We start from the raw sequence: 23,748 nt of genomic DNA, 5'->3' as shown, positions 1-23,748 counted from the left end.
TAGTCAGACGCCTTAACGACTGAGCTCCATTATTACTCGCTCGACAAATGCCGATGGTGCGCACTTAGCTTGGTAATTCAAAATATATCTCGTGCTTCAAATATGAAGATGTGGCTCCCGTGTGACGGTAGATACGCACTCGATCTCCTGTTAAAACCCTGCCACTTTGCTCTGTGATGCAAATGGGTTTGATAGAAATTGAAAAACTCGTGGGAAATGCATGATTTAATGTGGCTGTCGGAATTATTCCATGTACGTATAACTCTATAGTTTACTCTTGAGTAAAATGTTGGAAAACTTGAATGTTCTATGTACACAAACATGGCCTAGAAAAGACAAGAATGTTGGATTTCATGGAATTTTTCGTTGTTTTAGGACATTTCTTTTAAAAAAATCACTAAAAACGCCAACAATTCGCATTTTATGCCAAATTCGCATTATTTCGATATTTCGAACGGGCGACATCATGTCCAGACATCACTGCACATTCCTAAACATAACTTCGCAGCAATTACCATTTTTCACGGTTTTGGCGTTTGCGAAAAATCAAGCGAAAAATCAATGTACCTACTAATTGGAAATTAATTTCTGGCCACCCCTCGTATAAATCAGTAGATGGAAAATGAAAATTTAGCAGGGCTGGCAGAGAAAAGTCGATTCTTGAAGAAAGTGATTTGCTTTTATGATTGAATGATTCGGGTAAATATGATACTAAAATATTTACGTTATTATTATTATTATTATTATTTTATTTCATAATATTGGACATTAACTTCACTCAGTGATAGATTAATGTCCATCTCCCACGAGTTTAAACAGACAGGACAGAGACTGGCATTAATTTCATTACAATACTAGTGTTGCAATAAATTTGAGTTTGGGAGCATGCACTTGCCAATTTTTATAACGGTCACCAATGCAGATTTAAGTTTCACTTTGTCGTGACAGTAGTATCCAATATATATCCCATTTGGTTGGATTCTTCTTGATATCTAAGAATAGTGCAATGTCATTGTAAACGTATGTTAACTTGTGCGAAACCAGTAATACGTCAGGATGATTAAAGAAAACCTTTGTAAGCACTGCTACATTAAATGAGGTGAAGTGAGCCAGAAGAGTAATAAAATTCCTGCAGAATATTTGCAGTCTAAAGCGCTTCTTGTTTATGCATGCGATTTTTGTTGGATGTTGCAGTTCATGCAATTTCTGTCGCATGTTGTAGTGAGATACTTTGTCGGGTGGCGATATTCGACAAAAATCGTATGTATCAATGGAACCTATTTGTTTCCATGTTCCTTCAGTTTGTCCAACAAAATACCTTACTACGACGTCAGACAACTATCGGACGTCGCCACCCGCTCTTATCCCCTCCATCTATTGACAAGTCCCCTTACTACTCCCATACGGACAAGAAAAAAATGATAATTCAATGCATTTTCCACGTAATATTTAGAGGCTTAACCTTTACTCCCCCGATGATACCATATGGTATCATCAGAGTAAGGTCGTACTTGCCCGATGATACCATATGGTATCATGGTGCTTATTACGAAATGAATGTGCTTTTTGGACCTTCATACTCTTATGTTTGGGTGGAAACTCTGACACAGGTCTGGAGCAAGCCTGGGAAATTCATATTGACGACCAACCTCCCCCCTCTCCACAACATATCCATGCCACATTCCCGAACAGAGTTTCACATTTTTGCTCATTATTCAACTTGTATGGCACTCAGGAACATGAAACATGTTTCAATCTCATTGGAAACGTCCATTCTTTGAAGAGAATACTAAGGTTTGCACCTTGTCCCCAAAATAGCAGGAGAAGAGGGGGCAAGCTCCAGATTTTTGTTTTTTTTCATTGAAATTCGGTGGTCGCGCCCCTCAAACCCCCCTTTCTCGGTCAGGCATTCTGAATTGTACACGGTTGCATGCTCTGATGTTCTTTCTGTAAAACAAAACTTATCCGAAGTAGATTGCTCGCATAGTGCCAGAGTTATAACAATTTTCCTCCAAAAATGCAAAATAGGTAAAAAAAATCACATTTTGGCTTATTATTCAACTTGTATGGCACCCAAGAACATGAAACATGTTTCATTCTCTTGAGAAATATCCATTCTTTGAAAAGAATACTAAAGTTCGAGCCCTCTCCCGAAAATAGCAGAGGAAGATGGGGCAAACTCCAGATTTTTGTTTTTTCCATTGAAATTCGGGGGTTGTGCCCCCAAACCCCCCTTCCTCCGTCCGGCGTTCTAAATTGTACACGGTTGCATGCGCTGATGTTCTAGCTGCAAAACAAAACTTATCCGAAGTATATTGCTCCCATAGTGCCAGAGTTATAACAATTTACCTCCAAAAATTAAAATTACCTATTAAATCACATTTTGGCTTATTATTCAACTTGTATAGCACCCAAGAACATGAAACATGAAACATGATTCATTCTCTTGAGAAATATCCATTCTTTGAAAAGAATATTAAAGTGCGGCTTCTCTCCAAAATATTGGGAGAAGAGGGGGCAAACTTCAAATTTTTATTTTTTTCCCATTGAAATTCGGGGGCCGCGCCCCTCAAAACCCCCTTCCTCAGTTCGGGTTTCTGAATTGTACACGGTTGCATGCTCTGATGTCTCTTCTGCAAAACAAAACTTATCCGAAATAGATTGCTTCCATAGTGCCAGAGTTATAACAATTTTCCTCCAAAAAAGCAAATTACCTATTTTTCGTAAATAAAAATTCACATATTGGCTTATTATTCAACTTGTATGGATCCAACAACATGAAACATGTTTCATTCTCTTGAGAAATGTTAATTCGTTGAAAATAATACTAAAGTTCGCACCTTCTCCCCAAAATAGCAGGAGAAGATGGGGCAAACTCCAAATTTTTGTTTCTTCCATTGAAATCCGGGGGTTGTGCCCCCAAACCCCCCTTCCTCGGTCCGGTGTTCTGAATTGTACACGGTTGCATGCGCTGATGTTTTAGCTGCAAAACAAAAGTTATCCGAAGTATATTGCTCCCATAGTGCCCGAGTAATAACAATTTTTCTCCAAAGAGTATCCGAATTTAAAATTCCCGCCGAGAGAAATTTCTCTCTCTCTCTCACTCCTCCTGCCATCACTGGTTTCTGGCGCCGTGGTTGTGTTGCGCATAAAAGGGAGCTAAAAGTTGAGGCCGAAACTTACGAACGAGATTTCCTGTTCCCGTGCAGAGTTCCATAACGATATCTTTAAATAAATAAATAAATAATAATAAAAAAAAGTCAATGAAGACGAAATTCCCTGACATTTCCCTGACTTTTTTTGACACCTCAAATTCCCTGACTTTTCCCGGTTTTCCAGGTCTGTCGCCACCCTGTACATACATTAGGGCGAACAACGGCGATACCTCAAGGGTGTTGCAATAAAACGGGCGTTTTTTAATGCAACAACATAGATACCAGACCTGCTTTTTGCACCTTTCTGAAACAACCACAGTCATCTTATGTCTTCAATATTATGTCTGGCAGGCGACTGGACACCTTGACGACGTTCAAACTCAAAGAACCTGAGGAGAAGGATCCACATTTCAACATATCAAGAGGAACCGTGTAGACGTTTCCACACGAATGTAATTTTTTAAGCTCTTCACTCGTTTGTCGCTGACATTCAAACACTTTGCTTTTCTGGCGCTCCACACAGAAATTAAATCACATGACTTGCAAAATGCCGTAACCGCAACTCCATTCTACCTATCCAAATTTCGAATAAGCTTTAATTTGTCAAACAAATGACAGTGAATAAGCGTCGCTAACAGCACGAGAGATTTTTTTTTATTGAGGGCGATTGTATTTTAATGGCCGAACGTACCGAGTAGTCGACGTGTGATCTCGCTTTCTGAGGTTTTGGGTTCAAACCTGGCCTGGCATAGGACTCATGTTTCTTATTATTTCATTCATTCTCTCCTTCACGTAAGGAGTGGAGAGCGACGCGACGATAAATAAACAAAATGAATACGAGCATCGAAAGTAGTTGTGAAAAAAGACAAGTCATAGTTGCCCCACTTCTGCGTAGTACAGTGCGATGCACAAGTATTTGCTCAGTCAATTATCCATGTCTATTTTCATCAAGTTTTCTCTTGCATCTTTATTAATAGCAGAAAAACTATTATCTTACAAGGAACGCTAAGAATTAATGGAATTCATCCATCTTGGGCATACAGAATGCCTATTTTTGTTGCTGATTTCTGTTGCCTCTTTGAGAGGAGTTATTGTCACGAGAAGGTTAAGGGATGTCTGTATCCAAACACATGTGCTCAGAAGTGTTGAGACCACTTTAAAATGAAAAGAATCAGTAGTATAAAAGTATATAGGGGAAGGACAGAATTTTTCAGAAAGGAAGAGCCCCTCTCATGCAGATTTGGCTATACTTAAAACTTGCTCAACATGCCCATATGAGTTTTTTGCTCTAGTGTGGAACTCTGCCTAACCCAAGGATTTTGGAAAAATTCCCGAAGGGGATTTTTCAGAAAAGAAGAGCTCTTCTCATGCAGATTTGCTACACTTAAAACTTGCTCAACATGTTCATATGAGTTTTTTGCTCTAGTGTAGCACCCTGCCTAACCCAAGGATTTTGTAAAAATGCCCTCGGGAATTTTTCAGAAAAGAAGAGCTCCCCTCAGATTGATTTGCCCACACTTACAAAAGTTGCATCAGCCAGATTTTTGTCCATAAACTTGTCAAAAATTGATATTTTTTTGGCTACACCTGAAATTAAGCAAAACACCCACACACACACATATATACCCACACATACCCCCCCCCTCATACACACACATATACACCCATACATACACACATGTAATGCAAGAGCTCTTGCATCATGCTGTGCAACAAATTATTATTCAGCAACAAATTATGATGCAAGAGCTATTGCATCATGCTGTGCAACAAATTATTATCCAATGCAACAAATTATTAGCCATGTATTGTTTTTTAATTGCTTAATTATGATATAATATGATGATGTGTTATATTTTGATTGGTTTATTTGTTTCAGAAGTTTTAATTTGTGCTTAGGGTATATAAAGAGATTTTGCATTGCATCAGCCAGTATTGTGAGAGTGGCTGAGGGGATCAGATGTGTTGTTACAGTCCTTCTCATACTTACAGGCCTGTTTGTTTTAATTTATATTTCTGGTATATTGAACAATATTTTACCTGACATCCAGCTTGTTTATTGTAATCCACTCATATTTAGGGTCAGGCTTATATCTCTCCCAGCCTGTTATACAAAAAATCAATACATAACAAGGCTATTCTAGACATGCATGTCCGTGCAGGTATTTGCGGAGGGTCAGTTTAGATCAATATTTCTACTTGTGGGCTATTGGCCTTACAAACTGTCATAAGATAGGCATAGAGTTTTGATTTAAAACCCAAAAAATTATATAATAAAACCGAGGATAAAAATTAATAATAATATTAATAATATTAATATTAAGTATATACACTAAATATACAAATTACACAGCTGAACCTAACTGATATTTTTATTAAGTATAAAGTTTTGAATTGAAGCCCAGAAAATCTTATATAATAAACAACAAGAAAAATGCCAAAACAAAAATATTGTGACCAATGCAATAAAAATATATTTAGCTCTAATTGGGCCAGACACCAAAAGATTTGTAACCCAGACAAATGCAGAACTCCCACAAAAATATGCCCCAAATGCCATAGAAAATATAACATGCAATACTTCACATATACACATAAAGATACTTGCTCTGCACAGTTATCAACATTGCCCCTACAACCATCTACATCTGGTCTGAAAAGGAAGCATGAAACACCTGTTAATGCTTCACCTGCAAAGCAGCCACGCTATGAACCTATCCATAGCAGTTTTAATGCCCAATTAAGAGATTATCGGTTTGTATCAGAGCCAAGATGTGGCATTGAGAATTTTTTGAACAGTATAAATTCTGATCTGCAGGCAATTCTAAATGCACAAAATGGCTCTTATAAGCTATCCCTCAAATTGTTTACACAATATAAGAAGCCAAATGGCACAAAATTTACACAGCCCCACATAACAGAAACTGTACCGGTATATTCAAATGCAAATTCGGACAGAATAATAAGCAGGTTGATGGAACAATTGAATATTAAACACTCTGAATTTGCTGGAAAAGAGTCTGGATGGAGCCTATGCGGCTCTCCGCACAAGTTATATGTTAATATTTCTGAATTCAGCCCATTACAAGGATCTACATATGTGCCATTACCTGCAAATATCAAAAACAAAAAAGTTGTGGTTAATATAAAAAATACCGACCAGAAATGCTTTTTGTGGTGTATTTTAGCTGCTTTGTATCCAGTTTCAAGCCATCCTGAGAGAATAACTTATTACAAACAACATGAACACAATTTTGATGAGGCAATGGAGGGTTTAGAATATCCAATGTCTGTTCAGAATATTGATAAATTTGAAAAAAGGGCCAAGCATATCAATGGCAAACAATTATCTATTAATGTATTTATTTGTTCCACTGGCCGTGGCAATTGCTTGATAGAACCTCTCAGAATCAGTATAATTGATGATGATTCTGCTGTTCCGATTGATCTGCTCTTAATTGAAGGGGATGGCACATATCATTACACTCTGATACATAATCTTGAAGCTTTGGTGAGAACACAACTAGACAAATCCAATACAATATTTAAGTTGTGCAGAAGATGTTTAAGTGTATTTGATGGTAAAAAAATAATAAAAGGGGTTTGTAAAGTGAATGCAGAAATTGCCAAAAACAAGTTAATTGAGCATCTAAAATACTGTAAAAACCATAAACCTGTTCATATGGTGATGCCAATGCCAAGTGAAAATTGCAAATTCAAAAAGTTTGAAGCCTTGTTGGAACACCCAGCATATATTGTCTGTGATTTTGAATCAAACCTCAAACCTCTTGCATTCTGCAATCCAGATCCTGAAGAATCTGCAATTACACCATACCAGCTACATGAACCTTCCAGCTTTTGTTATATAGTTATACGGGATGGTGTAGCTAGTGAGCCACACTTATACATGGGACCAAATGCCATCAAAGAATTTGCAGATAGAATAGAAAATGAGTGCCGTGACATAGCATCTAATATTCTATTAAAATCAAAGCCTATGTTGCCTTTAACAGAGAAACAGATTGAAGATTTCAACAATGCAGAAAAATGCCCGGTATGTGATTCTGAATTTTCAGATACAAATATCAAGGTGAAACACCATTCTCATACAGATGGTAAATTCAAAATGGCCCTGTGTAATAGCTGTAATATTAAGATCAAGAGACCAAGATTTGTCCCCATATTTTGCCATAGATCATCCAATTATGATTTTCATCATCTGATCAGGTACGAGGGGTTTGACAAGCAGAATTTAAATATTTTAGCTGAAAATGATGAGAAATATATATCTATTAGCAAAATAATTAAAGTTAATAGTGTTCCTATTCACATAAGATTTCTTGATTCTTACAGAATTTTATCGGCTAGCCTGGCTACACTGGCCACTCAATTATCTGATGATCAATTCAAAATCACAAGTGCTTTGTTTCCAAATCAGGACCTGAAATTAATTAGGCGGAAGGGTGTATATCCATATGACTATGTTACAGATTTTTCTAAATTTGATGAGTGTTCCCTGCCACCACAAGAAGAGTTTTACAGCAAAATCAGAGGATCTGGAATCACTGATGAAGATTATCACCATGCCCAATTGATGTGGAACAATTTAAATTGCCAGACATTTGGTGATTATCACATGGCATATTTAAAACTTGATGTCACCCTCTTAGCTGATATATTGCAGGCATTCAGAAAATCTTCTATGCAAAATTATAAACTAGATCCAATATATTTTTTCAGTGCCCCGGGCCTAGCATGGGCCGCAATGTTTTTTAACACCAAAAAGCCATTGGATCTGATCCAAGATCAAGATACGTATCTGTTTATGGAGAAATGTATAAGAGGAGGGATGGTGCAATGTTCCCAGAGATATGCCAGAGCAAATAACAAATATATGCCTGATTATGATCCAGCACGGCCATCAAATTATATAGTGTATGTAGATGCAAACAGCCTCTATGGTCATGCCATGATGCAAAAACTGCCATATGCAGGGCTTGAATGGGTTGAAGATTTCAATATTGAAGATCTTCAGGACTTTGATGACAGTAATTATGGCCTATTCTTAGAGGTTGATCTGACAATTCCTGATGATTTGCACAATAAATTTTCTGATCTGCCCCCAATTCCCGAGGTTCAGTGCTCACCTGGCTCTAAACAGAAGAAGCTCATGATGACTCTGGAGCCGAAACAGGGTTATGTCATATATTACAAAAACCTCCAGTTCCTGATGAAACATGGTGTTCAAGTGAGCAAAGTTGGCAAAGTTTTGAGGTTCAGGCACTCAAAATCGTTGGAGCCATATATTAATACAAACACAGAGCTTCGAACATCTGCAAAGAGCCAATTTGATAAGGCCTTGTTTAAATTGATGGTCAATTCAGTGTATGGCAAAACAATTGAAAATGTCAGAAAACATACCGATGTTAAAATAATTACTGACCCCAGCCTGAGCAAAAAATTGGTTGCAAAACCTAATTTCAATTACAGAAGAATTTATGATGAAAATATGGCACTTTTCAACATGAAAAAAACAAAGATTAAGTTTGATAAACCTATTTATGTAGGGGCTGTGATATTGGAATTGGCCAAATTACATATGTTAACATTGTATTATGATGTGTTGAAACCTTTTTATGGTGATAATATAAAATTGATGTACATGGACACGGATAGTTTTATTCTTGATATTAAAACAGAAGATGTTTATAAAGATATAGCACAGCCTGAATTGTTTAAATATTTTGATACCAGTGAACATACAAAGATTCAACTCCACAACAAAAAGGTGCCTGGCAAGTTAAAAGATGAGACACTTGGTGATGTTATTGTGGAATTTGCTGGGTTAAGTGCCAAGATGTACAGTTTTGAAACATGTAGTGGCGCTATTGCCAAAAAGGCCAAGGGTATTGGCAAAGTAACTGTTGAAAAAGAGCTCCAATTTGAAGATTATAAAAATTGCCTCAAATCCCAGAATTTAATCAAAACATCAGAATCCAGAATTCAGAGTGTGGATCACTTATTGACTTCAAATATTGTAAGAAAAGTGGCCCTGGACCCACATGATGATAAGAGATGCATTTTATCATGTGGCATACATACTTTACCATGGGGTCATTGTGATTTGAAAAATGGCAATCAATGCCCAATTACAGAGCATGATTTGAAATAAATAAACATGCCTATGAACTTATTTGGGTTCAAAAAACAGGCTATTATGGAGCTGCCAACACCACAACCCTCTTCTGATATGCTGTCTAAACTGAGTGGCTTGCTAATTATTCATCTGAACAGCATATTTACAGATAATGATGATGAAACAGGTAAAATATTGTACATATTTAACAATAATTTAAATCATTACCAATTACCTGTAGGTGGGCAATTGCAATTTATTACAACCCCTGAGGGTGATGTTAAAATTTCAATAGGGAGAAATATTTATAGAATTAAGCACTCAAACATGATTTCTGGCACTGTTTATACTGTTTCTGCTGGTGACTGCTTATATATTGAGGTCCCTGGATCCTATGACAAGCTTATACCCTTTTTTATAGAATTAAGAATCAGATACTCTATAATAAATAACCACTAAATCAAAAATGCCTAATGATATATTTGGCCATACAAGACATGAAGATCACAGTGATGAGATTCTGATGCTTGATGTCAGAGTCAAGAAATTAAGAAGTGATTTACAAGCTTTACAAACCACACTGAATGCCAGTCTTCAATTAGAAATTACAAATTTGCAATCACAATGCATGGACCCTCTTCATAAAATTGATTCTGAACTCAAAGTGCTGCTTCAGAAATATACTGACCTGGCTACATTGGATAATTTTCAAAGTTTAGAAGAAGCTGTTGCAGCTCTTCAAGCCAAATTTAAGACCCAGGCCACCAACTCTGAGCAATTGAAACAACAATTGGAAGAGCAAATAAATAATGTCCAGGCACAGCTCCAAACAATTGTCAAAAGCATAAAATCACAAGAAGATTTTGATCTAGTGATTTCCACTCTAAAAGAACAGATTCAATCACTCCAAATACCTAATCTGGATCCTCTGCACAATGCCATAGCCGAGGTTAAAGAAAAAATTGAGACACTTGAAAATTTTATGAACAATTTGCCATCTTCTGATGCTTTGAGTGCAATAGCTCGGAGTGTGGCAAATATTAAGCTGCAACTTGAAACATATGAAGATTTTGGAAAAATTCAAAGTACCATAACCCATCTTGAGGGAACAATAGCAGCAGTGCAAAGTGATTTGACAAATGTACAAGAAACTCTAGAATCTCGCCTGCCCGGTATTGTAGATACTCTTGTTAGTGTCCAGCACCAAATCACAAAGCTTGAAAACCTCAACACTGAATCTGAGCTATCTCATTTTCATCACTTGATTGATGATATCCAAACAAAACTTGAAATTTTACAACAATCCACACCCACTCAGGCAGATATAGCCCTGCTCCAAAATGCTATGCAAAATGTGGCTGATGCTTCTGAATTAAACAATGTAAAATTGGCACTTGAATTTTTACAAAATACAGTATCAAATTTGCCTACATCACAGGAACTTAAAAATATTAAGAGAGCAGTGAATAGGATATTGAAATCAGAAGATATCAAGAATATCCAGACAGAGATCAAACAACTCACTCAGACAGTGGCCACTCTACCAACCAATCAACATATTAATGAACTGCATGCCCTGTTTGAGGATATCAGAAGACAAGTTCATGATCTTACAGCCCAAAATTCAAAATTAGCAGTTGTTGAAAATCTACAGCAAATTGTAGCTAATATCAAGCAACAGCTAGGAACCATGGAATCCAATCAAGCAAATGCTCTGTCTGTTTTTGCCACCCAGCTTCAAGAAATTGTGCAACAATACAAGAAACTTATTGTGGACATAAAAATCAAGCCAGGCCATGATGATGTTGTTAGGACCATCAATGAGCACCTTGAATCTGTAACAAGCAGATTGCTTACAGCAGAAAAGGAAATAACAGGCATAATCGAGAATCCAAAACATACAGTAATTCTTGAATTGTACAGCATCCCCAACAAAGAATATGATTCTCCATTTACACCAGGTGGCAAAATATATATGCTGTCCCCTGCACAATTTTATTACCAATTTTCTGTTGGGGGCACATTGAGACCAATCAAGATCAAATATTGGCTTCAACCACAGGCACTCCACTACCCCACCTTATCAATAACAAATGCTGATAACAAAGCAAAAATCACCAGTGTAGAATTAGAGGATTTTACAGATCCCAATACATTAGAAACAGCATATGTTGAAGATGATGGCTCTCTGGAATTTAAAATACAAATAGGGGACAAATTATATTTAGAAAATCCTGTAGTATCAGCTGCTGAACACCCCATAGTTGCAATATTCTTGTTTTCATATTATGTCTAGACAAATTATTGTTGATGAATTACACAGACAAGCCAGACATAATTTTAAGAGACTGCCAGTAGTCACAAAAAGCATAGATGATTTATGGCAGAGCGACTTGATTGAAATGGCAAGTGGACAGTTGAAAAACTTAGACAAAATCAACAAGGGCTACAAGTATCTACTCACTGTAATAGATACATTTTCAAAATTTGCCTGGGCTGTGCCACTCAAATCCAAGACTGGAACATGTGTTACAGAAGCCATCAGGACAATCATCAATCAGAGTGGAAGATCCCCGCGCTATTTGCAAACAGATAATGGCAAAGAATTTTATAATTCAGTGTTTCAACAATTTATTAAAAGCCAGGCAATAAAACATTACTCGAGTTACAGTGACCTCAAAGCCTCAATTGTAGAGAGATTCAACAAAACCCTAAAAAATCTTATGTATAAACAATTTACCCTCCAAGGTAATTATAAATGGATTACTATTCTTCCCGAACTTCTACATAAATATAACAACTCGGTCCATTCCACAATCAACATGAAACCCTCTGAAGTAACTTCATCTGATGAGCAAAAATTGATCAGGACTGTTTATTATCCTAGATACCAGCCAACAACAAAAAAGGCCAAATACAGGGTGGGTGATCAAGTAAGAATCAGCAAATATAAGCACTTATTCAAAAGAGGCTTTACAAGAAACTGGAGCACTGAATTATTTACAGTGGTTCAAGTTAAACCTGGGACCCTTAACACATATATAATAAAAGACCACCGAGGAGAAATTCTCAAAGGCAGATTCTATGAAGAAGAACTCAGCAAAACTAAACAGCCTGACACATATCGCATAGAAAAAATCATCCGCAGAAAAGGCAACAAGTTATTTGTCAAATGGCTAGGACTTCCAGAACACAGCTGGATCGATGCAGACACAGTGATAATATGAGCACCTGGGATGTTATAAAGAGGCTGCCAGAACCTGAACAGCAGATTAAGAGAAATGGCAAGTTGCTGCCTGATAATATTAGATGTCTTATTGTTGGGCCATCGGCTTGTGGTAAAACTACACTAATGATTGATAATTTTTTATTGGCACCCAACTGGTTAGACTGGAAAAACAGGCACTTGTATATCTTCTCTAAGAGCTTGGAACAATTAAAATATCAGCAGCTGATGAAGCTATATGATGGATTGGATATTGCTACTTTTGAACCAGATGTTAAGCCACTTCATGAATGTCTCGATAATTCTGTTGTTGTGTTTGATGACATTATATTGGATAATCAAAACAAGGTTAGAAATTTCTTTACACAGGGCCGGCACAAAAACATTGATTGTTTCTACCTGGCACAGACTCTTTCTAAAATTCCGAAGCAGCTGATCCGAGACAACAGCAATTTTATATGTGTGTTTCATCAAGATCATACCAACCTCAAACACATACATGATGAATATGTAGGTGGGGACTTGAGCTACAATGATTTTTCTAAGTTTTGCAGTTGGTGCTGGAACCAGGACAGTTATGGGTTTGTCACAATTGATATGACAAGAAAACCCAATAGCGGCAAATACAGAAATAAAATCAACAATTTTCTAGACATTGAAATATAAATAAATAAACATGAAAAGGCCAATAATTGATGATCTTAAGTTAAGAGATTATCTTGTAAAAAGATTTAAGGGATGGAAATCAGAGAACCGAGGAATTTATGAAAAACACAAACAAACAGAACAGCCTATCATTGATGCTATTAGTGAATTAGGTAAAAATATCAAAACTGTTACAGAGCAAAATCAAAATTTGATCACAGAGCTTGTACCTGTAGCTGCAAGGAACATATTAGATTATCCAATCACCCCACTTTCCAGTATTCATACACCTAGTCCTATTGCTCCTAGAAGAATTGAAGGTACTCAGGATCCTATTGAATTGGGTCTTCTTGCTCAAAAATATTTAACCACACCTAAAGACAATAAAGATGAGGTTTTTGGCTTATATGCTGACACAGAGCTTGATGGTAGCATCATACATAGAATTGGCAATTTCAGAGTAACATTTATGGGAGATGATATAATTGTTTATTCAGAATCTCATCTTGGACAAAGAGGTGGTTTTGTTAAATATCTCGGAACACCTGGGTTGTGGGAACTGATGACTAGGAAAAGGCCTGGCAGCTATACAGATCAAGATTATGAATATTACAAAGAAATATTAATAAAATCAGATGCTCTATACCAGAACAATGATCCCACACAAAAAAGAGTCAAGTCTAGCAGTGGGGCAAAATACAATAATTTAATCAAGCCCATATGGTCACAGATCAAGACTGGCAGTGGAATCAAACAATACAACACCCTGCCTAAAGAATTTGTGTGGGTTGATGATGTCAGGAAACTTGTAGATAGGTTATTGGTGATAGCTGGGGAGGAAAATGCTGGCAACCACAATTTTTACAATGAAAAGGTTGGAATTATGGACATGATAAGCACAAAATTGTCTAATTTTATAGTGAATGACACTAAGGGGATTGGATATCTCATAAAAATTATTAATACTCTACCACCTAAATTTTGGAATATTTCTGAGGGTCGGGGCCTAGTTAATGACATTATAAACAAGTTGCCATTTGAACTACACATTCCAGGCTATCAGTATTGTGGTCCAGGCACAAAATTGGATCATAGATTAAACAGAGGGGATCCTGGTGTAAATCCCCTAGATGCTGCTTGTAGAGACCATGACATAGCATACAACACACATTCTGATCTTGACAAGAGACATGTTGCAGACAAGAAATTAGAAGAGGCTGCATTTGGTAGATTTGTAAGCAAAGATGCTTCTTTAAGTGAAAAAATAGCAGCATTGGGAACCACCATAGCTATGAGCACCAAACAAAAACTGGGGTGGGGGTTGTGAATATGTATATAATAAACCTACAATGAAGGCCAAGGGTGTTATGTATCAAATACCTTATGCAGGTCTCAAATCTCTTGGGCCTATTGATAGCCTTTTGACCAAAAAGCAGCGCAAGAAAAAAAATTCTTGTCTTGCAAAGGGACATGGTATGAAATTGTTGCTTAGTACCCCCCAATTAAAAAAATTACAACAATCTAGAAAAAAATCACATGTGGGGGGTTTCATATTTACTATCCCGGCCATCTTAGCTGCTCTCGGGGCTGTGGGGAGCTTGGCTGGGGGATCAGCTGCCATAGCAAAAACAGTAATAGATGCCAAGAAGAATAAGGCAGAATTAGATGAGCAGAGGCGCCATAACCTGGCCATGGAGAAACAAGGCAAAGGTGTTAAGAGAGCCATGAATAAGTTTAAAAAAAACAAGAGCCGCTTACAAACCAAGATATTGAAGCTTTAATCAAGCCACTGGGCATCAAAAATTTTAGAGGTGTGTACATGTCTGATTCTTTACCAGAACAACCACTCAACAAAGAGTGTGGCATTGTTAATTTGGATAAGTACAAAAATCAGGGCACTCACTGGATCTGTTATCTTAAATATTTAAAAAATGAGGCATTTGTGTTTGATTCATTTGGAGGTGTTCCACCTGAAAATTTAATAAAATATCTAAATTCAGCTAATCCTTATTACAATAATGCCCGTGTTCAAAATTTCAAAGATGTTAATTGTGGACATTTGTGCTTATCTGTTCTCAGATATATGTCTCAAATAAATAAACCATCAATTGAAAATTTTCAAAAAGCCCTGTTGTATTTAAAACATCATGGGGGTATTCCATCTCACCAGCCAAAATTCAATATTGAAACTGAAATTACATGATGACATAGTGTATCCCAAAACAATAGCTCTCAGAGCATTTTATGGCATGTACTTGATCCCTAATATTACACACCACAACAATACAATTGCAGTAGGGGATCAAAAAATTGTCATCACTCCAGGGCAATATAATCTATCCACTCTAAATGCTCAATTACCCAGAGGTGTAGTGTTAAGTCAAAATTCTGTCACTCACAGAGTAGAGATTGTATCTGCTACAGAAACAGTGGATCTGGGTACTATAGGAGAGCTGTTAGGATTTGAGAACAACACAAAACTTGAAGCGGCCATCAAACACACTGCTATTAATATACATAAATTCTTAGCCATAGAGACTCTGAATATTCACTGTAATGTGGCTGAGGGTATGATCACCAAATCAAATGGCATAGGCACTCACAAACAAACTGGCATCATTGCAACATTCAAACCTAATTCTGAATTTATGGAGCCAATCATCTACAATCCATCCCCAACATTATATTTTCCTGTGTGTCATAATAGAATAGATAATATTGAATTGATGGTCACTAATGAAAAAGAAGAATTTGTTGATTTTGCTGGAGCCACAACAACTGCAATCATAGAGATTAATATTTAAATAAAAATACATACAAAAAAAATGGAAAATATTGAGAGTTATGAGCTACAATCATTCCCCCCAAACAGGAGGACATTTGCAAATTTAAATCAACCCAACACAGAGATTGAGGTTGATCTTGATGTAGGGGATGGCTTTATACACCCTCACAGAGCAGATCTATACATCAAATTTGATGTTGTAAAGCTCGATGGAACAGATTATCCGGCAAATTCAAATATAAGATTGGTAGAAAATTTTGTGCCGCATCTGTTCTCTGAAATTGAGATCAGAAAGCATGGTGTTGTTATAAACAGAGTGGATTATCCCGGCATTACCTCCACAGCTTTGGCCACATTAAAATTATCCAAAACCGAGGCTTCTTACTACAAAATAGGTGGATTTGAGGCTGGTGAGAAAATATTATCTAAAAACCACACAGTGCTGTTCCCTATGCGCCTGTTGCCAGGATTCTTCTCAGATTACAAAGATATTATGTGGAAGGGTGGTTTAAGAATCACATTTAGAAGAGCTGCCAATGATAACAATGCTCTGATGAGGTACAGTGCAATAAACTCTACAGGGGAAGCTTTGCCCAATACCCTACCTGATGCAGGCAAATGCATTATTCAGACTATGGAGCTAAGAATCCCTGTTGTTGAATATGAGGCCAGTTATGCTCTTAAATACAAAGCTGATATAATAAAAAATCCACAGATTCCTCTGCAATTTTATACATATCAATGTGTACAGAAGCCCGCATCTGGTACTTATTATGAGTTTGATGCTACAAATTCATTCTCCAGTATACAATATGACATGCCGGATTTTGTGGTGGTACTGTTTCAGACTGGGAGACACAATAATCAGGAAAAAAAATCAAGTAAATTTGATAACTGCAACATCAAGAACACATATCTTAAAAATGGCAGAAATGAGGTATTTCCTAGGGAAAATTATAATTTAGACATTTCCAAGGATGATTTCCTCAAATTATATGAGGCATTTACGGCATTCAAAAGGGTCACTACTGGCAATACTGACATGTATTACACACCAGATGAATTCAAAGCACAGAGACCCATGTTTGTAATCAACACTTCAAAAAGAAAACAAGTTGTGGTTAATGACAGGACAAACATTAAAATTATCTGTGAATTCCATGAGGCATTACCTGATGACACCATATGTAGTGTTATTCTCATAGGGGAAAAATCATATGTTTATGATGTAAGAAATGAGAGAGTCACGGAGCAATTCTAGAGATCCGATTCAAACACAGAGGCCCTTTGGATATAAAACAACACTTTACCGTCAGAAAATATATTACCTACCCATTTTATAGCACCTCTGCTCGTGGCAGAAAAGCTTTTATATATATTACCTACCCCCAAATAACACAGCACATCTGCCAAAAAGCCTAAATAAAGAAATATTGCAATTATTCTGTTGCGACAAGACCAAACCAGTTTGCATGACAATATCCGAGAAGGCAATACTAGGAATTTCCTCAATATGATAGATGGTAAGTAATTTTCCTGAAAAGAGCATAGTGTAGATAAGAATTTCTCTTTGAGTTCCATGACAAATGACATGTAATTTCCCTCGGAAAAGGCACAGTGTAGGTAATGTCAACAGATATAATCTCCCAGGCATTTACTAATGATGATGAATAATATGTTATTTCTCTCTGAAAAGACACAATATAGATTATATCTGCTGGCATACAACTCCCGGGCATGCAATAATTTATTGCTGGCCGAAACATGGGACTGATCAAAAGATTATAAAAACATGGAAGCAATAAATTATGTTTGTCCGCCTCTCTCCCATTGTATTGATCAGGCAATTTTTGCCTGCATAACAGCAGTTAATAGCTGAGCTGATATGCACAACACTCCACTAAGTTCTAAGACCCAATACCTATGAGCTGTATATCAATTCAAGATTTTGACAGAAAAAACACACTATAAACAATAAAATCATATGGGAACTTGGCACTGTTTTAAGTATAGGCAAATCAATCTGAGGGGAGCTCTTCTTTTCTGAAAAATTCCCGAGGGCATTTTTACAAAATCCTTGGGTTAGGCAGGGTGCTACACTAGAGCAAAAAACTCATATGAACATGTTGAGCAAGTTTTAAGTGTAGCAAATCTGCATGAGAAGAGCTCTTCTTTTCTGAAAAATCCCCTTCGGGAATTTTTCCAAAATCCTTGGGTTAGGCAGAGTTCCACACTAGAGCAAAAAACTCATATGGGCATGTTGAGCAAGTTTTAAGTATAGCCAAATCTGCATGAGAGGGGCTCTTCCTTTCTGAAAAATTCTGTCCTTCCCCTATATACTTTTATACTACTAGAATCAAATACTCATATATGTTTACTTCTCGATCTAAATGTAACTTTATAACAATCTCCGTATTATAAACAAAAAACGCTACTTTACTACAAACAGCTTTCCATCTCTCTTTCACCCAAAAACAGCTTTCCATCTCTCTTTCACCCAAAAGCACTTTCTTCTTTTAGTTGTGGACCTCCCTGGAAAATTTTCTGCGCGTTGCAGTCCTCTTTTTTGGTAAGCGTCACCGATCGAAAGAGAAGGTCGTGGTCCTTGGGTTAATCTAGATTCGCCATTGGGAGATGAAACCCAAAACAATGGAGCCGACAAACGGGAGAAAACTCATTAACGGAACGGAAACAGGCTTAACCGCATCCGACAATGCCACGACGCAAACGCCATCTGGGGGTGACTCCATCCCCCATTCGGCGCAGTCGGAGATGTTTGGCTGCAACAAACGGAAACAAGGCACGCAAACAGACCTCTCCTGCGCCAACAAAGGCCTTCGAGAACTAGAGATGCAATTGCATTTCGCTGGAACTGACTTCCTTTCCACGCGTCGGACGTTTGGGACACAGGAGAGGTGGTGGTTCTAGGCAGTGTTGCCAACTGCCTACGTCGGAAGAGTCCCAAAGGTATAACAACTAGTCTGGATTTCTAGGCACGAAAAACGGCCGAAATAGGAATGCAAAAAGGCATTAAAATGTGGAAAATAGGGGCGATAGGCACTACAAATAAAAAGTGGTGTGAATCATGGAACTAAAAACGTAACATTCAAAAATGTATTACGATGGCATTTTCCTGAAATAAAAACACATATCACTTCGTAAAAGAAATAACTGTGTTGAAATAGTTGCCGCACAGTAGTGCCTGACTCCAAAGTTACAAGGGTTCCATGAGTATGCTGGGTCTACTCTATCGCTTTTACTGAAACAAACAACCTGCCTGCTCTTAGCACTTTGTACAAATCTTTTGTTTCGCCTAAAATTTAGTACTGCTCTCCAATATGGCGTATGGCATGCCCCTCAAATTTAGATAGACTAAATTCAGTTCAATTTTTTTTTTTTTGCTGGGTAATGTTAGGCAGCGAATTTCATCCACAAAACACTATTAAAAGCCCACCTTTATGAAAATCTTAAATATCCAAACTCCTCAGGAGACACAAACTTGCAGATCGTATATTCCTGCACAAAATAGTCAATGGAAACATCAGAAGTGACCGGCTCCTTTATGAAAAACACTTTCGAGTGCCGTCTTGCAGAAGAAGCACTCACCTTTTGCCTTCTCACAAGCTAAGATTTTGCCTCATCCAGAGTCCCTGTTCTCCAGGCTATCCTGCCAATACAATTTAGCAAGCCAAATATATATTTTTTTGAAAATCAGGCACGTTTTCGAAGTCTGTTGTGCAAAAATCTGTAAGTCACTTTATCCAATTTTAATCTATGTTGCTATTTTCTAATGTTAGTACAGTCATGGACACATCTGGATTGTAATAATCACATTGACCTTCAATGATGTTGTTACAACCCAGAAGTGTCCGTGACTGTACATTTCAATGTAAAATGGCTAATGATGTATTTTGAATCCTTTGTTGAAAAAATAATAGGCATTCACTTTCAGTATTGTGGATTCTCTTATCAAAATGTATTACTTCTATTATATTAATGGATGTATTGAGAATTTTTGTTATGTCCCCATCTGTCTCAGATCTCTGTGGTGGACTGGTCAGTGCCACGCGCTGGGAAGCCAGTGGTCCCAGGTTCAAACCCTGGCCACGGCATTGATGTATCACTGTGTTTGCCATTATCCATTCCATCATTCATCCTAATCATAAGATGACATAAAAGAAGACATAAAATAACCCAAATAGAATCCACCTTGACGCTTTACAATTTTCCTATTGTTGCTACTGAAACAAAATGATATAAAAAATGAAGCACACAACTGGAATTCCGCACGCGCACAAATACCTTTTCCCAGAAAATTTCATCTCAACACTGGCAAAATATAGTCAACATTCCCTAGGCCTATGACAATGTTTCTACGGTTGTCAACACTGAAAACCTACTTGGCGATTCTGCACAACGTCCTACACACACACACACACACACACACACACACACACACACACACACACACACACACACACACACACACACACACACACACACACACACACACACACACACACACACACACACACACACACACACACACACACACACACACACACACACACACACACACACTCTCTCTCTCTGCTGTAATGGTTAAACAACAGCTCGTATCATATCACAGGCTAACTCCACAAACAAACTAAACTTATCTTGCGAACGCATACAATCTACCAATAAGAAAATAAATTTGGACTTACCTTGTTGTACTTGGTGTATTTGATGTACTTGTAATGCTTGTTCTCGTATTTGAAATCTTCCGGGGTGAACGTGTACTTATCCACACTGGATTTCTTCTTATCCTTATCGACGGTTGCTTTGTATTTGTTCACGAAGTTCGACATCCTCTCGGCGTGCTTCTCCTTCTTCAATTTGTGGGCGTTGCCATCTGGAAGAAGAAAAAAACACAAAAGTTTAATATGGCGCCAAAACAGGGACTAAGCATAACATTACACTAAAGGTGAGACAACTATGGACCCAGTCCTCAATTCAGTCAAGCGAGTAATTGTAAAGTACTGTTTTTTTCTGTAACTTGCAATGAAACTAAAAAAAAATCTTTTTCTGTATCTTATTCCAGGGGTTCCCAAACATTTTGCTTTCACGGCGGCCTTAGTGTTTCAAGATTTTTCCGCGGCGCCCAAGTCAGAATGTAGGCTTATCTAACACTTGCAACGCTCAGTTAGTGTGATTAGGTTGCTTGCCTTAAGTTAAACAATAAACACATATTTCAAATTCAGAAACATTTTACCTGTAAAGAGTACTAAATAAGCACAAAGTATTTGGAACAATCATATCATTTCAGTGAAAATATTGGAACATTTCGCGGCGCCCCTGCAAGCCGAACCATTGTCTTATTCTATTACCCAGTGCTCGAAGTGAAGGGGGATGGCATCACCCGAGCTAGCAAAATGTTGTGCAAAACCCTCCAAGTTGCCTCCCTGTCGCCACGTTAAACAATAGGAGCATCCCCCTCAGATAGTCCCAAGGCTCAACCAAACACCCCCCAGCTAAGAATTTCCACTTCAAGTGCTGCTATCACCCATGGAACAGTTTGTGTCCAGCCAGACGCCATCGACCTTTCCCCGCTTGGGGAAAGAAAGGGCTGTCCGCTGGATGGTCGTAGGAGGAGGAGAAAACTTAGCATTACGCTTATGGGAGTATTATTTTACTTCTTCTCTTGGGAATACCAAACTTCCTATGGCGTAGAAAAAAACATGAACGGAAAGAGAATTTGTCGTAGAAAAAAGTCGAAAACTTCCATTTGATTAGCCGTAAAGTGAAGTTGAAGTAGTTGCGTTTTTCCTTTCTCCATAAGGTATGCATGGGAATCTTAAAATTCTTATTTATCATATTTTTAAAGCACAGTGTCCAGCTTAATAATCAACTTTAAAAATCGCTTCCACTTGCAACAGATTATCGCAAGGCCCCCGAAAAATAATTAAATAATTACAATGACAAAACCAATACGAGTTTATCCCCCTTCATTAAAATAGCAAACAATACATTAGTAGATTTACCATCCCCCTTCAGAAAGGATTGATTGATTTGCTTTATTTTACTTCGCTTTTGTGCCACTTTTGGCTAATTTGCGAAGATGGTTATGCGTGATATCGTGTCATTCTACAGAATGATGGGATCAGAACAAGTCACTTTCACAATTAATCAATGGGTGAAGTAACTTATTCATCCTTCATCCTCGATGATGAGAGCATTCGTCATTAACATGACGAGTTAACGCTTGGCAGTGCGAAAGGCACAACTAAAACTAAACCCCTAACAAGCAAAACTAACAACTAGAAAAGACAATGGTCACTCACTGGGTTTTATGAACCTTTGAACCTGAATCATGGCTGGGTTAGGATAATTACCTGTCTATCTGAAGAATGAAGACAATTTCAAAGAATAAAATAAACTAAGTCCTCTCTAGGCTTCGTTGCAGGTTGACCAGGACTCGCCTCACTCTTCCTCGACTCCTATTCTCTAAGCTCCTCTCTCTCCTCAATCCAAATCAAAAGTCAGTCCCTTCTCAGTCTGTCTCACCTCTATATCACCCAGGCCATGGAGACCTTCCTCCATGCCGAATCGTGATTTTTACTGCCACTATGCAAACCGCTGACTCCATAGGCTGATGGAACTTCCTATATCCTGAATACCTCAGGAGGTTTGCATAGCACAACACTGTGCATTATTTACATACCTCAGATGTTGAGACAACTGAGATAAACAAGTGAATTCCCTGGTCAACATGAAGCATCAGAGAGGCTTATGGATTGATACGATATGATGAAATTGATGAATGAACACTCGCAAACATCCATGCCCAGGCCGGGATTCCAACCCTGGACCCCTGGCAACATGGAGAGAAATTGATACACTCTGGTGCGAAACTGTCACTCCTCGCCTTAATCTGGATGGTAACCCAAGAACACTTGTTCGAATCACGTCACCAGGAAAGCTGGAATTCCTACTTTCAAGAATTAGCTTTCGAAAGAGATTAATGTCCCGCATCTCCACCCGAAACCAGCTCTCGGCGGCTTGATATTCCCCCAGTGAGCGCTCGGCTGATATAATTGGTCTAGATATCTGGTGCAGCGTTAACTTACTCTGCAGTAATTTCTGGAATGGCCAACCCAATTAGTAAATGAAACGATGAAGAGTCGAAAGAGCGAGGGGGGAGGGGGTGCAACCCTTTCTATTTAGAAGATGAGGAAAATCTGCTCGGAAAAATCCGACGGTGAAGAAAGAAGATCGCATTTCGCTGATCAGTCAGACGAGAAATTAATACCCTGTAACAAGGGGGAATGAAGCGGGAAAGAGAAGAATCAAAGGTTCGTTGAAACAAGCAGATAGAGAAAATAACGTGTGATGGGAAAGCAATAGGCTTTTAAACGGAATAAAAATTAGAAGAGAGACTGATGCGAAACAGAACAAGGTGGGTATATACAGGTGAGTCAATCGTGTGCTCTGGAATTCCCTCATGCATTCGCTTATGACGTACTTTCAAGGCATGACATGTATGAGTTATGTCTATTCGTTGTAAAATTATAAGTAAAGTATGTGGGAAATGAATCGTTTATAAGACCGCTAAGTTAATAAGTGATCTAGTTTAATTCACCTCGCTTTTCTGCCACTTTTGACTAATCGCGAAGATGAGGATGAGTGATGATATGATGAAATTGATGACACACCACCCATATTTAGGCCAGGATTCGAACCCGGGAATGTCGTCTCAAGTCCTAGCCAGGGCATGTTATTCATTTAATCTAACCATAATCGATCCTCATCGTGTCGATTA

General features: G+C 37.8%; 1 protein-coding gene across 1 annotated transcript in view; it reads right to left on the bottom strand.

Annotated features, from left to right (window-relative positions):
* Positions 1 to 23,748, bottom strand: part of Cow (Proteoglycan Cow) — a 499,652-nt gene that overhangs the window by 57,013 nt on the left and 418,891 nt on the right. The window contains exon 6 of the mRNA XM_083131362.1: positions 20,654 to 20,841. Within this exon, the coding sequence (XP_082987488.1) occupies positions 20,654 to 20,841 (188 nt within the window). The remainder of the gene's footprint in view (positions 1 to 20,653; positions 20,842 to 23,748) is intronic.

The sequence above is a fragment of the Lepisma saccharinum genome, chromosome 11 (genome assembly GCF_977018435.1).
Source record: "Lepisma saccharinum chromosome 11, izLepSacc3.1, whole genome shotgun sequence".
Lineage (NCBI taxonomy): Eukaryota > Metazoa > Arthropoda > Insecta > Zygentoma > Lepismatidae > Lepisma > Lepisma saccharinum.
This window is presented reverse-complemented; position numbering and strand designations above follow the sequence as displayed.